Source organism: Callorhinus ursinus, unplaced genomic scaffold (genome assembly GCF_003265705.2).
Source record: "Callorhinus ursinus isolate GAN/ISIS: 27379988/994484 unplaced genomic scaffold, GSC_fseal_2.0 scaffold1, whole genome shotgun sequence".
Classification (NCBI taxonomy): Eukaryota; Metazoa; Chordata; class Mammalia; order Carnivora; family Otariidae; genus Callorhinus; species Callorhinus ursinus.
Genome location: NW_027397063.1, coordinates 138,236,153 through 138,253,952, shown reverse-complemented (window position 1 = coordinate 138,253,952; position 17,800 = coordinate 138,236,153). Strand labels below are relative to the sequence as shown.

The 17,800-nt window shown below is 39.2% G+C and overlaps 1 protein-coding gene across 4 annotated transcripts in view; it reads right to left on the bottom strand.

Annotated features, from left to right (window-relative positions):
* Positions 1–17,800, bottom strand: part of ULK4 (unc-51 like kinase 4) — a 608,666-nt gene that overhangs the window by 485,760 nt on the left and 105,106 nt on the right. For all 4 annotated transcript variants that reach the window (XM_025883716.2, XM_025883719.2, XM_073901588.1 and 1 more), the window contains 2 exons: positions 15,790–15,951; positions 3,163–3,345 (listed from right to left, as the gene is read on the bottom strand). In XM_025883716.2, the coding sequence (XP_025739501.1) occupies positions 3,163–3,345; positions 15,790–15,951 (345 nt within the window). The remainder of the gene's footprint in view (positions 1–3,162; positions 3,346–15,789; positions 15,952–17,800) is intronic.

Here is a 17,800-nt window from a genome sequence, read left to right as displayed (position 1 = left end):
GGGCTTCACAGAGCAAACTCCTTCTTGTCACTCAGCGTTCAGATGGAATGACACCTCCTCAGAGAAGCCTTCCCTGACTTCCCCCCGCCACACACACACACACACCCAGGTAATATCATTACCTGCACTCCCTGCATGCTATTACAGACACTCTATCACGTTACTCTGTTTTATCTTCTTCAGAGCGTCAACATTATCCAAAATTTTTCTGCTTCCCTCATTTGTCTGGCATGAGCATTAGCTCTAGCCCTTACATCCTCCATTAACTTGACAAAATTACTCAACACACTAAGTTTCATCCACGAATACCCCCGGATTGCAAGTCACTAACTGGCCCATAATAAATGTTCAATAAATGGTAATACTTTTTAATTAATAAAAAATAGAATCTTACATTTTAAGAGAATTCCCTGCATATTATTGACCTGTCACAGAAACATTTTAAAAATTAAAGGACAAGAGAGAGGAGATGCCCTTTTTCCTATTCTTCCCACTAAGCACAACTAAAAACCCTGGAAGTTGGATATAAACAAACATAAGACAACTCTGAAAGGTAGAGAGAAGACAGGACCAGGAGGAACCTCAGGACCTGAGCATCAACATGGCAATAAACTGACTGGGTTTTATTTTTTGCCTCACATATCCTGGATTGAGTGCTGGATAATCCAGGAGCCTAGGAACATCAACAGGCACAAAACGTAAGAAAGATCAACTCTCTCAAGCCAAAGGACCAAGAAAGGGGCAGCCCAGAAAGATTGAAAACTTTCAAACAAGAGCTACTCTACTCTAGCCGAACATCATGGAAAAACCATGACGCCATCCCCATCAGCCCAGGGCAAGTGGGAAGCCTAAACTCCTACCCTCAATAGCCAACACTCTCCCCACAAGGGCAATACCAGAAAAGAACAAGTGGAGAGCTGACAATAACACCCACCCAACAACAGCCATTCGCCCCAACCCTGGCGTCAGCACAGACCACGTGGGGAGCCTGGGTCTCCGCCCATATATAGCAGTAACCAGATTCCTTTCCCGCTCCCCACCAAGATGGCAGCAGAGAAGGCGAGTGGGAAGTCTGCACCTTCAGCACCTTCCCCCAGAAATGAGGCTCACACTCCCACCCTATAGTGGCAGGCGAGACAGTAAATGAGGAGCCCTCCCCACTCCCAGCTAGGGGGACATCAAAGGAAGCCTATGGAGAGTGTGGACTTGCACCCTTGTCCAGCAGTAAAGAGGGGCTCTCTGCACCCCTGGGGTGTCAACAGAAGCCCACCAAGGAACACGGACTTCCATCCCAGTAAGGCAGGCACAGGCATTGCCCTTTCTCTGCCAGTTCCATGTCAGAGGAGGCCTACTAAAGCAGATTCAAATAAAGCCCAGAGTCTTAGAACACAGCACCCCTAAATGGTTAGTGGGCACAGAGTTTCAGCTTTGCAAGATGAAAAGGTTCTAGAGATCTGTTCCACAACAATGTGAATATACTTACCACTACTAACTATAAACTTAAAAATGGTGAAGATGGTGAATTTTGTATTATATCTTTTCTACCACGATAATTTTTTTAGCACCAGTATTAGTCAAAATCAAAAGATTACTTATTCAATACATTTCACTGTTCAATCATCCCTTTTGTTAAGATACATGGAATATTATATATTATAAAACAATTACAAAATCACGTTAATCAATACATCTTATTTTACTACCTTTGTGAAATACCGTATTTGAAACTAAGTCAATCCATACCTGTTCTGAGAGTGGAAAAAAAAAAACAAAACTGAAGAAACTCTCAGCCTCTCTTATCACAATTTATGCAGAAAACTACTCAAGTGGGGCTTTTTCTAATACAATGTAACAATATTTAATGACTTGGAAAATTTAATAGCAAAAATTAGATACACAGACTGTTGGGAAAAAACAGGTCTCTCTGAGGCTCAAACTTCATAGCAGAATCTAAATCAGACTAATCAGAGTAAAGGCAAGAAGTGGTTTACTTTACATCTTGACTCTGACAGATCAAGTTTACCATGTAAATCAGGTAATTATTCATAATTTCTGAAATTTTAAAAACCAGAATTTAACGTGTGGACCATAACACACAAGAACCAAGGCAAGTAGTGTATGTAAGTGGTTCCTTTCTCCACAATGTTAGGAGCATCACCTTCACCGAGTTCTCAAAACTCCAATTTGAGAGGCATCTCCCCTCTAAAAAAAGGATAATTGGTCCAATAAGTTTAAAGAACGCCACACACTACATTACCCTTCTGAAGATTCAAAATACACATGAGCATATAAAACACTGGGAAAGGCTGCACAGTTAAAACTATCCCTTTCACTTTGACTCATAGCTTTCCAAACATGTATATACAAACATGGTCCACCTTTTCTACCTGGTAACACCTCACTCAGCACTAATACTCTAGGACAGGGCTTCTCAAATCATAAAGTTCGAACAAACCACCTAGAGATCTCATTAAAATGTAGATTCAGATTCAGCAGGCCCAAGGTGGGGCCCAAGGGGCTGCCTTTCCAACCCTCTCCCAGGTGATGCCCATTGCTTCTGGTTCTCAGATTACTCTTTAGCGGGCAGACATGTTGAGGAGAAGACACGTTGAGGAAGGCTACCACAGAAACTTCTTCACAGCTGTGCAGTTTTGGGATCAGAACTGAATATTTAAAAACTCTACTGTACATAAAATAAAAGAATATCAAAGGATTAGAAGGAAACTAAAACAGGAGAAAGGGAGTTGTCCAGGCGATTTGTGTTAGCCAAATATTGGACAAGGAAAGGGGCAAGAAAGGAGTCCAAGTAAGCAGAGAATATAAAGGGAAGACAAAGCATATGGGAAAAGAGATGGGGGCTGAAGAGCCAGAGGCATAAGAAATATCAGCATATAGGAAGGACTCATAAATTTTCCAGCTTTTCATTAATAAAATGGGACATGCAGGCAGAGCCATTTACTGGATTTCTATTTTAATCACTAAAAGACTCTTACAACATCATCAAATGAATGGCTTGTGGTACAGGGGTTTGGCAAAGTTCAAAAAGGTCCCCTGAGAAGAAAAATAAATTCTACAGAGATAATATTACTTGTTTTCTCCTGCAATTGCAATGGTTCAACAACAATTTTTAAAGTACAGTAATAGGTGAAATCTAAGTCAAACCTTTTCTTGGATTAGCCTCTGAAGATGAATCCCACAAGACAACATTGCAGTAAATAAGGTCAACATGTACTGCTGAACTTTGCAGATGGCTGAGGCCAGGGAGTTTATCACGGAGTTCAGTCCCACCTTCTCAATAACATTCTGGAAGGCAGTAGGAGAATGACGGGTGATTCTACACAAGGCCTGAAGAGAAAGAACAAATCCGTCAGACAACTCCAAGTACAGTAACCGCACTTCAGAAAGATAACACCCGCTTCTGGGGTGCTTACCTTGCTCCTTCATTACTTGTTTTGGCATAAGAAAGTTGGAAAACGTCAGCATATTTAAAAATAAAACAATAATCCAGCTGCCAGTAAAAACTGAAGTTGTTTTAAGACAACAAAGCCTCTTATGATAAGCATACATTTCAGGGTTAACTGAAATGACAAACTATAAGTCTGTATGGAAAAACTTCCCTTTAAGAAATAAAAAACATCAAGTGCCTTCTTTCTGCAGACACTAGTAAAGGCGGAAGAAATAGCCATAAAAAATAAATAACATTTATTGTTTAGCATGTGAAAAATGGTATCTCAGAATATTAGAAGCCTATCACATTTAGTTCTCCCAATAACAGATAAGAAAGGTATTAGTACTAACCTACTTTATAGACAATAGAACTAAAGCATAGAAAACTTAAAAGTTACTTGCCCAAAGGCATGTACCTAGTAAGTGACAAAGCTAGAATTCAAACCAAGATAATCAGACATCTGAACTTTTCCTAACTTGCTCACAGATCAGAGATGAAACATAATTAATAAACTAACAGAATGTAACAAGTGTTGTAACAGAAGTGAGCTCACTGAATTATGCTTGGAAAGGAAGGTAAATTAAGTCAACAACATAGGAAGATGATCTTGAACTGGTTTTTGAAGGGTAAATGGGAAGTGGACAGGCAGAAAAATAAGTGAAGAAAATTCTAGCCGGGACCTAAACGTGAGACCTGAAACCATAAAAACCCTAGAAGAGAACACAGGTAGGAATTTCTCCAATATCAGACATAGCAACTTTTTTCTAGATATGTCTCCTGAGGCAAGGGAAACAAAAGCAAAAATAAACTGTTGGGACTACATCAAAATAAAAAGCTTCCACAGAGCGAGGGAAACAATCAACAAAAAGACAACCTACAGAACAGGAAGAGATATTTGTAAATGACACCTCTGATTAAGGATTAGTATCCAAAATATATAAAAACTCTGGGCACCTGGGTGGCTCAGTCAGGTAAGTGCCTGCCTTCGGCTCAGGTTATGATCCCAGGGTCCGGGGATCGGGCTCTCTGCTCAGCGGGGTGTCTGCTTCTCCCTCTACCCTACCCCGCCCCTGCTTGTGATCTCTCTGTCTCTCTCTCTAATAAATAAAATCTTTAAATATATCTATATATAAACTCAACACCCAAAAAACAAAAAATTCCAATTAAAAAATAGGCAGAAGACATGAACAGACATTTCTCCAAAGACGACATACAGATGGCCAACAGACACATGAAAGTTATCATCAGGGAAATGCAAATCAAAACCACAATGAGAGATCACCTCACTCCTGTCAGAATGGCTAAAATCAAAAACAGAAGAAACAGCAAGTATTGGCAAAGATGTGAAGAAAAAGGAACCCTCATGCACTGTTGGTGGGAATGCAAACTGGTGCAGCCACTGTAGAAAACTAGATGGAGGTTCCTCAAAAAGTTAAAAATAGAACTACCTTTTGATCCAGTAATCATACCATCCAAGAATACAAATACACTAATTCAAAGGTACACATGCACCCTTAACGTTTGTTGCAGTATTATTTACAATAGCCAAATTATGGAGACAGCCCAAGTGTCCACTAACTGATGAATGGATAAAGAAGATGTGGTATGTATATATGCACATATATACCATGGAATATCATTCAGCCATAAAAAAAAGAGTGAAATCTTGCCGTTTGCAACAACTTGGATGGAGCTAGAGAGTATTATGCCAAGTGAAATAAGCCAGAGAAAAACAAATACCATATGACTTCACTCATATGTGGAATTTAAGAAACAAAACAAATAAAGAAAAAAGGAGACCAAAAAAAAAAAAAAAAAAAAAAGACTCTTAACTATATAGAGAACAAACTGATGGTTACCAGAGGGGCAGTGGGTGAAATAGGTGATGGGGATCACTCATGATGAGCACTGAGTAATGTACGGAATTGAAGAATCACTCTATTGGACACCTGAAACTAATACCACACCATATGTTAATTGTATATATACTGGAACTTTTAAAAAATTAAATTTAAAAAAATTCAAGCCAGAGAGAAGAGAACAAGTATTCACATGGAGATATGGAGATGAACAGCATGTTTTAAGAAGGGGAAGTTGATTCAGTGAGAACACACTTCAGGTGTAGGAGGAAAAGCAGAGACTAGAAAAGTAGGCTGGAGCCAGAGTTGGTCTACCAAATTAGGACTTTTGAATTTTTTGTCATAAGCAATGGGAAGACCTCAAAAGTTTTTAGGAAAGGAAGGGAAGGGAGGGGAGGGGAGGGGAGGGGAGGGGAGGAAAAGAGAGGGGAGGGAAGGGAAGGGAAGGGAAGGGAAAGAAGGAAGAAAAAAGAAAGACAAAAAGACAGAAAGACAGAAAGAAAGAAAGAAAGAAAGAAAGAAAAAAAATAAACCAAGGGATGGTCATATTCTGTGCATATATGGGAGACAACAAAGAGAGCCAGAAATAGTTTTATAAAAACATTCATTATAATTAATGTCCTATAACCTCCTTCTTCCTGATTTATATTTTAAACAGATCTATAACCATGATCAATAATGAAAATATCAATATAAGATGAATTGTTAGAGGCCCCTAGGTGGCCCAGTCAAGTTAAATGTCAGACTCTTGATTTCAGCTCAGGTCATGATCTCAGGGTCATGAGATGAGCCCAGCATTAGGCTCCGCGCTGGGGATAAATCTGCTTAAGATTCTTTCTCTCCCTCCTTCTGCCCCTCCCCCCAGCTCCCTGGTACACAAGCACTCTCTTAAAAAATAATAATAATAATAATAAGGAATTGTAAGGAAAGATGAAGGGAAAAGATAAAGATCTCAAAAAATATTTTCATCTTCTTTAAAGTCTCAGGAAAAAGGATGCCTGGGTGGCTCAGGTCATGATCCCAGGGTCTTGGGATCGAGCCCCGCATCGGGCTCCTTGCCCAGAGGGAAGCCTGCCTCTCCCTCTGTCTGCGGCTCCCCCTGCTTGTGCTCTCTCGCACACAAATAAAATCTTAAAAAACCAAGAAAATTATTTTCAAATAAATAAAAAAAACTCAGGAAAAAAATTAAATATTTTTTTATCTCCAAAAATGAACTTCCTTTAGAAGTTATTCCTATCGATAAAATAAGGAAAACAAGTGTTAATTGGCATAAACTCAATCTTCCACCAAAATGAACAGTTTAAAGTAAATACATTTACTCAATGCTAAACCTTAGTTCCAATCCTTTTGAAAATACTAATGTGACATTATAACCACAAAGGAGAAAGGAAAAGATAATACAACTAGTAACAATGAAAATCTAGAAGGACCCTCTCCAAGTTCTGTCTTCTGGGGGTGGGACTGAGAGGTGAGAGGTAGAGAAAAGACAAGGAAGTCTTCACCCTTTTACATATGTCCTGTTCAAAGTTTTCAAATAAATGCATATTATTTTATAATAATTTCCTAAACTATACACACTCTCATCTGACTCCTGAGGCTACCCCAACACGGGGCCCGATCCCATGACCCCGAGATTATGACCTGAGTCAAAGTCAAGAGTCTGACGCTTAACCAACTGAGCCACTCAGGCACCCCAGGCAAGTTTACATTTTTATTAATGTATACGTTTACTACCATATCTGATATTACTGAATAAACAAATGCACTGAAAACTGAGCATTTGCAAAGCACTAAATATATACTATTCTGCCGAAATAAAAAGCGTCCCTTTCCTCATGGAACTGATTATCATATGGGATGCATAATCTTGTCTCAATAATAACTGACAAATGAAAACAGGATCTCAAAGAGCTATTTTATACCCCCATGCTCACTGCAGCATTATTCACAAAAGCCAGGATATGGAAACAGCTTAAGTGTCTGTCAATGGATGAATGGGTAAAGAAGATGTGGTATATATGTAACATATATACACAATGGAATATTATTCAGCCACAAGAGAAAAAGAAATTCAGCCTTTTGCAACAACATGGATCAACTTTTAAGGCATTATGCTAAGTGAAATAAGACAGAGAAGGAAAGATGGATACTGTATGCTATCTAAGTACTTACATGTGGAATCTAAAAAAGCTGAGCTTATAGAAACAGAGACTAGAATGGTGGTTCCCAGGGGCTGCAGGTGGGGAAGATGCAGAAATGCTGGGCAAAGAGTACAAACTTCCAGTTTTATGGTGAATAAATTCTGGGAATCTAATGTACAGCATGGTGATTATAGTTAATCATATTGCAATATATATTTGAAATTTGTCAAGAGAATAAATTGTAAATGTCTTCACCACAAAAAAGAAATGGTAAGCATGTGATATGATACAGAGGTTAGCTAACACTATCATCTGGTAATCATTTTGCAATATATACATGTATCAAATCAACATGTAGTACCTCTTAAACTTCCACGTTATGTCAATGACATCTCAATAAAGCTAGAAAACTTAACAATAATCATTGACTGTATTTCAAACATATACCAGGGATCTGTATTCATTTACCAGAGCAGAATGAAATTATGGGGGGAAAAAAAATCACTCTTATTTTGGACAGCTTTCAAATCATATTTCAGTCTCTCCTCTTCCTTCCATGGGAGTTACAGATGGCTAAGTTAGACATGATGGTTTGGAAACCATGACAGTAGGGTTCTTCAAGCCTAAAGCCCAAACTGTATATGTTTCAGTAGAAAAGTAGCAACTAATATCTGAAAATAGGAGCATGAAAAATGAATTCACTAAAAATAAAGCTAGCTCTGATTCTAGAATATGAAAGTTTTTAAAACTCATTTATAATGGAGCTAAGAAAACTGCACTGTATGAAATCAAAACAGAATTATTTCATTATTTTAATCCAAGAATTAAAAAAAAGAAAACCAGCATTTTAAACAGAGTCCCTAAAGGTCATGCCACACTCAGAACTTTTTGAGCAAATTAAGGGTTCTCCCAACAGTGACCTCAAGACACGAAACACTGTCATTGGCATTTTAACAATTGTTGGGGCAGCTCTCACAGCAAAACTGACTTTCTACCAATATAAAATCCCCACCTGATCATAATGATCATGATGGGGACATTTCTTGATAAAAGATTTGTCCAGACTACTTCTAAATGTGTTCAAACCAATATGAAGGCAACTAGAATGTCTCACCTTCAGAACGCTGCTCAGAAGCCTAACAGACTTTCCATTTTAAAAAGCTCATGCAGAAAATAACCTTGACCCCAACACTTCTGGATATCAAACACAGTTGAGAGTTTCATTAGTGCTTGTATTGTCTGAATCAAAAAAATCAGATCTCAAGTCTGATCTCCAGTGAACTGATTTTGAAATATTTACTTATTAAAATAGAGCTTGAGACTACATTTTAAAACTGGAGAAAACACCTCCTGTCTAAAATTCACTTCCAAATTTGCTTCAAAAAGAACATTGTGTTACCTCCAGAATTCCTGATAGTCTATATAATAAAAGCAATTTCTAGGAAAGAGACTAAGCCAAAACTGGAGGATGCATATCTAATTAGAAACATGGCATCACCATGGAATAAAAACTTTAAAAACCATTTCTATTTTGTCTTTTGAATGGTTTTTTTTCCAAGTCCTATCAAAATTACCCTGGGAGCTTTTCTAAACTGCACACACTCTCATCTGACTCTGCGGAGATCTTAAGCTACATCAGAATAGGGGCAGGGTGTGAGTAAAGTGGAGGAAGTAGTCAATGTTGCTTGAAAAGCTCCCTGCCAACCCCACTGAGAACCACTACACTGCAAAAATTCTTCACTTTTTATCCCCTTCATCTCAGCCCATCAGTAATGTTTACCCCAGTTATCATCCTCAATCGGGGCCATCTCACTCAATCTAACTCTACAGGTTCCTCGGTCCCCACTATGGTTCATAGAGAGTTCCTGTAATCCTAATAAGTCTAGGAATCTTTTATCCATCCCATATATTTCCTAAGTCAGGTCCACTCTGCCCAACAGCCAATTCCTAAGCCATGGAGCCATTCCTGAGTGGGAAGGAGAAATTCACCATCTTTCACTCCACACTGTGCCCGTGTTTTCCAAGAGCTTCAAGGACTAGGGCAATGGTTCTCCCACTTCAGCAGGTATTAGAATCAGCTGGAGGCTTGTTAACATGCAGATTACTGAGCCTCTCCCCCTAGAGATTCCTATTCAGCAGGTCTGGGTCAAGGGCCAAAAACCTGGATTTCTAACAAGTTCCCAGGTGATGTTTCTGCTGCTGGGCCAGGGACCACACTGGTACAGGGGAATCTATGGGACCAAGAAACGACCAGGAAATTGGTGGCAGAGACAGCAGATGCAGACTGTTACAAACAGTACAAGGAGCAGGTCAGTGTCCCAGCACTGAACACCACTCTTCCCCAGCCAGAGTTCCGGCATTCATCTGGTTAACGAGACCTGCTAAGTACCCACCATGTGTGCTCAGGAAGGGAACAAGAGGAAAAGGGCTCCTACCTTCCTGGAACTGACACTAGGAGGGAAAACTATGCTTCCATACTTTAGATAAATAGAATGGTGGTCATTGCTATGAGCAAAAATACAAAGCGTTTTGAGGGGTCAGGGGATGTCCTATAGGAGGAGGAGACAGTTAAGCTGATAGCTGAAACATGACGACTCAGCCATGTGAAAAGAGCATCCAGGCACAGGGAACCAGCAAAGGGGAAAATCCTGAGGCAGCAAAGTGTTTGTAAATTCCAGAAAATGTCAGGACAAAGTATGGTTGAAGCACAGAGAGTGAGGCAATGAGCTTTAGGAGATGTGACAAAAGAGGGAGGCAGGGGCCAAACCATCTGAGTACCACCAGACTACCACCAAACCACCAAATGGGTACATTAACTTCCAGCAAACATTCCTGAGAGAACAATTTGGAAAAAGAAAAAGGAAGTTCAGCTCTATAAGGCATGCTAGGGAGGAAGCAATTGTCACTCCCGGCTAGGAATTTGCACAAAGTGTTTTCAGAATGCATACTTTCAGTTTCTGTCACCTCAATCTTGAATCAATCCTCCTGTAAACCTGTTGATAACGCAGAAACAACTTTTTAAGATTACATTAGAATAACTTTATTTTAGGATCCCCCAACAATGATCTCATACTTTTATACAATAAAATATATTTATATTTTATATAATAAAAGTGATCACCCCACTTTTCTTATTAGCTGGATCTTTGTGACCTATTTTTGTCTCACCAGTAAAGAGGGATGGTAAATGTTATTAAACATCTACTCGTGATGCCCCCCCATTCATAACGTGGGACAGAAGGATCCCTCCATCTCAATGTTTGCAAGAAAAATCCTAACTTGTAATCAAAGACCTGACTTCAAACAGATAGGGAGATGAAAAAATACAGTCCTGGCTTTATAGGAGTTTTAATCAATATAATATAATTATGTTATAATTATAATAAGCTAACACAACTAATTTACTAAGCAAAATGTGTTAACTGCTTTAAATAATAAATATTGTCCTGAAAGTGAAAGCCTCACCAATTCTTAACTTCTACCTGGTACTTCGCATAAGGTCGTACCAATCCTTTAAGAAAAATGGTAGAAAGCTGTTGAAAAGTTGCAGCAGAGAAGAGAGAAGAGACGTGATTTTAGGAAGTGCGCTCTGTGTGCAGAATGATGTCAGTGGAGCAAACTGGCCGTGGGAAGACCAGTGAGGAGGCCACTCGAGTGGTCCAGGGCAGAGACGGTGGGGCCTGGACTATGGCAGTAGCAACATAGCAGCAGGGAGAGGTAGACGGACCTGAGAGAGACTCAGGAATGAGCTTCCCAAGAAGGTTAAGCACCTGAATGTGAACAGTGAGGTGGGAGGAGGTAAGAGAAGGGAAAGTATGAAAAAGAACACCTGACCCTTCATTTTCCTTAATTCATCTCTTCTCACCTTCCCCTCCCAAGGTCAACATGACAGTGCCTGAGGAAAGGGGGCAGTGAGAGGGAGGGGGAGGGGGAACCGAGCACAAGTGGTCAAGGAAGCAGGGCGGCAATGTCAAGGAAGACAGAAGAGGACACAGCGGAGGTGGCCTGAGTAGACGGAGTCTGTTACACAGAAGTAAATTCACCGACTGAACAAATCAGTACAGATACTGAGAATAACAGGAACCGGTTTGTCTCCATCTAAGAAGGGATTTACAAACAAAGAAAGTGGGAAGGCTAGAAAGAATCTTAAGGTATTGGATTAAAATTGGAAGTATCGATATGAATGCATGAGTTTTGTTCCAAATATGTATGATGATATATATAAAAGCAATTATAAATGTATGTATATGTATGGATATTTTTTTTCTAACTCTGAATATTAAGAAGGCCTAGAAACAATGACCCCATAGCAGTAAGCACAAAGAGCACCCAGATCTTGGCTTCTAAATACCAAATGTTCCCCCAAAGAAATGATTGATTCCGGAGCTGGCAGAAAGTAAAAATTAACCCAGAACATCAGGTGGTGTCAGAAAATAATGAAGTGCTCAAACAATGATAGAAATGGGTCCACAGAACACAGAAGCCAGCTTGAAGGGATCACACTGGCCAAATCTCAGATGACCTCAGCATCCCCGCCAATAATAATAATGGCGGTAGTATCACATTATGATCCACGGCATAAAGTACTTATTCATCAAAACAATGATACAAATACACACATACACATGGGAGAAGGGAAAGAGCTTCCTTACAATAGAATACCAACCAATACCAAAGGCCTGTTTTCCCACAGCTCATGAGGTATACAATAAGAATGGTTTGGGGGCGCCTGGGTGGCTCAGTCGGTTAAGCATCTGCCTTCAGCTCAGGTCATGATCCCAGGGTCCTGAGACGGAGCCCCGTGTCAAGCTGCCTGCTCAGAGGGCAACCTGCTTCTCCCTTTCCCTCTGCCCTTCACCCCACATACCTCCCCCCACCACTGGCTCGTGCTCTCAAATAAATAAAATGAATGAGAAGAAGAAAGAGAGAAAGAAAGAGAAAGAAAGAGAGAAAGAAAGAAAGAAAAGAAAGAGAGAGAGAGAGAGAGAGAGAGAGAAAGAAAGAAAGAAAGAAAAAGAAAGAGAGAGAGAGAAAGAAAGAAAAAAGAAAGAGAAAGAAAGAGAGAGAGAGAAAGAGAGAGAAAGAAAGAGAAAGAGAAAGAAAAGAGAGAGAAAGGAGAGAAAGAAAGAGAAAGAAAGAAAGAAAGAAAGAAAGAAAGAAAGAAAGAAAGAAAGAAAGAAAGAAAGAAAAAGAGGAAGAAAAAAGAGAGAAAGAGAGAAAGAGAAAGAAAAAGAAAGAGAGAAAGGAAAGAAAGAAAGAAAAAGAGAAAGAGAGAAAGAAAGAAAGAGAGAGAGAGAGAGAAAGAAGAGAGAGAGAGAAAGAAAGAAAAGAAAAAGGGGCACCCAGGTGGCTCAGGTCATGATCTCAGAATCCTGGGATCAAGCCCCACGTTGGACTCCCAGCTCACCTTCTCCCCCCCGCACCCCAACACTCGTGCATGCTCTCACTCTCTCTCGAATAAATAAATAAATACTTTAAAAAAAATAATGGTTTTTACATTTACAGGGGCTATAGAAAAACAAAAAGGATGTGCAACAGAGACTACATGTGGCCTACCAAGCCCAAGTTGTTTATTATCTGGCCCTTTATAGAAAACATTTGCCAACCTCTGCTAGAGAAGGAATAATAAAAATAAGTGATCCTCCTATGGCTCCCATCACGGACTGTTTACAGGCAGGGGTCGTCAATGGTGCTAAGGAGGTTTCATGAGGAAGCACCAGAAAGACCCAGGTCGAGCCTCCCTCTACAAAATAAAATCCCTATATTCTTTAAAATTGTAAAGGGCATGAAGTACACAGGAAGACTGAGGAACTGTTCATATTGGAGGAAACTAAAGAAATAGGAAAACAATACATAACACATGATACTGAATAGGATCCTGGAGCAAAGAAAGGAGAGACTTTTTTGGGACAGCAGGCAAAATTTCAGTGCAAAATTAATGATTCAGATGAATGCTAAGAACAAAATATAAGAACCCCAAGATGAAGGGTGAAGCTTAATGTCTCAGGTGAAGAAAGGGCTAGAAGGTACACAACTTTGGTGGGAACTGGAAAAAAATTTGCCGAGAAAAGAAACCACGTTTGAGTATAAAGATGAAAATAACATAAACCCAATTACAGCAAGACAGATTTTTTTAAAGGCCCAGGATTAAAATGGATGTTCTTTTTCAAAATTTTTTAAATTCAATTTAATTAACACAATGTACTATTAGTTTCAGAAGTAGAATTTAGTGATTCATCAGTTGCATACAACACCCTGTGCTCATCACATCACGTGCCCTCCTTAATACCCATCACCCAGTTACCCCATCTCCCCACCTCCCTCCCCTCCAGCAACCCTCAGTTTGTTCCCTCTAGTTAAGAGTCTCTGAAGGTGGGCACCTGGGTGGCTCAGATGGTTAAGCATCTGCCTTCGGCTCAGGTCATGATCCCAGGGTCCTGGGATCAAGTCCCGCATTGGGCTCCCTGCTTGGCGGAGAGCCTGCTTCTCCCTCTGCTTCTGCCTCTCTCTCTCTCTGACTCTCATGAATAAATAAATTAAAAAAAAAAAGTCTCTGAAGGTTTGCCTCCCTGTTTTCATCTTATTTTTCCTTCCCTTCCCCTATGATCCTCTGTTTTGTTTCTTAAATTCCACACAAGTGAAATCATATGGTATTTGTCTTTCTCTTTTTCACTCAGCATAACACCCTCTAGTTCCATCCACATCATTGCAAATAGCAAAATTTCATTCTTTTTGATGGCTGAGTAATATTCCATTGTATATAGAGAAGATGTAGTATAAAGTAGATGTTCTAAGATAGGATTCCAAGATGCCTTGAGAAATTTCACTGGTATACTTTGTAACTCTTTCTGACAGTCTCTCCGTAATTACTCATATCACAATTAGGGTTTTTTCTGTCATTTTGAAATCACGTGGCTCCAGAAGCATGTGAGCATGCGTGTGTGTGTAAGAGAGAGAAAGACTGAAACAGAGGCAGATGCTACATATCCTTTGCTTAATAATATTCAACGAAGAGAATGCTTAGTGCTTGTTACATAGGTAAATTTAAGGTAAGAACTGGGGAAAATACCCCTAAATATTCCCAGGATTTAGCAACACAAAAGTCAATGGAGATCTTAGCAAGATCAGCTTCATCTTGGGACAGATACTGCACTGGGTTAAAGAGGAAACAGCCAGAAAGGAGTAATAGTTTGTGGCAATAACTCTTTAAAGAAGTATGGCTGTGAGGGGGATGTGCAGCCCAGAGACTCTTTGATATGTTGGCATGTGTGCTTTTCTTTTTTTTTTTTTTTTTAAATGGGGTAAAGAATACCTGAATGCTGATTAGAATGATCTAGTAGAGAAGGAGGGTTAAAGATTCAGGAAAGAGCAAAAATAACCATTTGAGTGAGATTCCCAAGAAGGGGACAGGAAGAAGATCGGAAGAAACATGGAGAGGTTTGTCTCTACCAGGAGAAGGGACAGTTCATCAACTCTAACAGGAGGGAAAGACAAGGGCAAAGGGTTGTTTGGGGGGGGGGGGGGATGTAAACAGGTCTGCAGACATGGCAGATGTACATTGGGATAATTACCATTGGAGGTCTCCATTTTCCTCTGGGAAGTACAGAGGAAAGTCACTGAGGATGGAGGAGGAAAATGTGGGTTGGAGGTCTAAGGAAAGAGAATAAGAGACAAAAGAAGTGCAAGAAGGAGCAGGAGAGAGAGAGACAGCAAGGCTGCCATATAATGTTGAGAGTCCAGATGAGACTGGTGATCAAAAAGAGTATTTTAATAAATCATATGAGCAAGGGTTGTATTTGTTCAACAGACTATTAAATTGATACAACCATGTTAACACCTCCCCATAATTATCTTTTACATTAGGTCACTATAACCATGTGAGCAGAGTAGTAGAAAGTCAATGAAAATAAAAAAGCTGCAAAACCACAGATGCCTGAACACTAACATGAATTCACTCTATAATTAATTCATGATAAATGTACTTAGCATAAAATCTGAAGGAGGGAGCTAACAGGAAAAGTCAGGGAACACGAAACATAAACCAAACCAAATGCTGTACCCCACCCATGAGCACAGCGTCCTACTATCACTTCCCAATCGTTTCTGAAACCATATGTTATGGTCCCACGAGGTCCTACTGCAATCTCCCCACAGTCCCAAGGTTTTCCAACCCGTTTTGAAAATTTTGTTTTAAAAGAAAATTATCGTTCTCACCAACTATATTAGTCTGAGATTTCTGTGTCCTACTTATCCAATGAAATTTACTCTATTTCTGGCACAGTTCTTCAAACTTGGTGTTTAAACATCCCCAGATCTATCCTCCAGAGATGCTCCATCTTACCGACATTGCTGTGATCCTGAGAGAATCAACAGTGGAATGTTTGAACAGGTACCATAAAATGGGTCCAATTTCCCCTGTAATAAAGCCCTGGGCCTGAGCAGAAAAGGTAGTGCAGACATTTTCAATAATCTTTGCTGCCATGTGATTCACAACACGTTCTTCCTAGAGAAGGAGAGAAGAGTGAAAGGGAGTTATTTAATAGGAGAAATACATACATGCAATTTATTCATAACCAGTGCAAATAAAAGCCTAATACCAAGTGCGTATCATCTGCCCCTGCATGCATTAGGTAATTAGGAAGTGTGATCATTCTTTCAGGGTACTATGAAATTATGACAATTTAATCACTAAATTTAATCTTTTAATCACTAAAACTTAGCATAACATAATTTTAATATATTTTAATAAAAATAAGAAAGACTCTGGAAAACAGCATGGCGGTTCCTCAGAAAGCTAAATTAGAACTACTCTACAATCCAGCAATTGCACTACTAGGTATTTACCCAAAGGATATAAAAATATTGATTTGAAGAGACACACGCAGCCTATGTTTATAGCAGCATTACCTATAATAGTTGAATTATGAAAAGAACCCAAATGTTTATCAACTGATGAATGCATAAAAAAGATGTGGTATACACACACACACACACACACAGGAATATTGCTTAGCCATCAAAAAGAATGAAATCTTGCCACTTGCAATGACGTGTATCATGCTAAGCAAAATAAGTCAGTCAGAGAAAGACAAAAACTCAATGATTTCATTCATGTGGAATTTAAGAAACAAAACAGAAAAACATGGGGGAAAAAAGGAGGCAAACCATAAAACAGACCTCTTAACTATAGAGAGCAAACGAAGGGTTACTGGCAGGGAGAAGGGGGGGATGGGTTACATGGGCAATGGGTATTAAGGAGGGCACTTGTTGTGATGAGTACTAGGTGTTGTATGTAAGTGATGAATCACTAAATTCTATACCAAAACTATTATTACACCGTATGTTAGCTAGCTGGAATTTATATAAAAACTTGAAAAAGAAAAAATAAATTTAAAAAATTAAAATGCTAAAATAATCTGAAAAATATGTAATATGAGTATAACAAAAAAATGGAAGATACTTTTAAAAATCAAAAGCACCAAGCAGAACAATCCTCATGAATCACTCAGGGCTGGGAATAATTAGCGTACCAATCAGCCAAACACCACCTAAAATACAAGCAATGTCCCAAGAAAGGTATTGCCTCAGCAGTGTGACCAAATTAACACTAGACTAGAGGCTATTCTGGATTGTCCTAACACTTAAAAGCTAGCCTCAAAAAGGATCAAACTGTTTCCACGTAACATAAATGATCCAAGAAAAAGCACAAAAGTACTTAAAGGAGTACGAAAAAAAATCCCCCAAATTAAAAAAAAATTTTTTTAAGTAGGCTCCACACCCCACGTGGGCTTAACTCACAACCCTGAAATCAAGAGTAGTCGCATGCTCCTCCAACTGAGCCAGCCAGGCACCCGCAAAATAAAAAAATTTTCAAAATAAGAATACAAAAACTCCAGCACCAAACAATATAAAAAGCACAATGCCTGGCATCCATTTAATATTACCACACATGCAAAGAAGCAGAAAAAAATGACTCCTAAGAAGAAAATTCAGTCAGTTAGAAATGGCAAATATGATGATTTAGAAAAAAAATATATTAAAATGACTATTATAAATATTGTCTATACACTAAGAAGGAAGAAGAAAGCATAAGCATGCTTAAAAAGTGAAGTAGAAGATATAAAAATGGCCCAAATCAAAAGGCCAGACACCATAGAGTCTCATATGAAAAATACACAGTTGGATTAACAGATTAGATTCTGGAGACTTAAGGATCACTGAACTTTAAAACATAGCAATTAGCAATAAAAACTATCCAAAATAAACACAGAAAGAAGGTCGGGGGGTGGGGGGAATGGAACAGAGTATCAAAGCATCAGTAAACTATAGGGCAACTTCAAACAACCTAATGT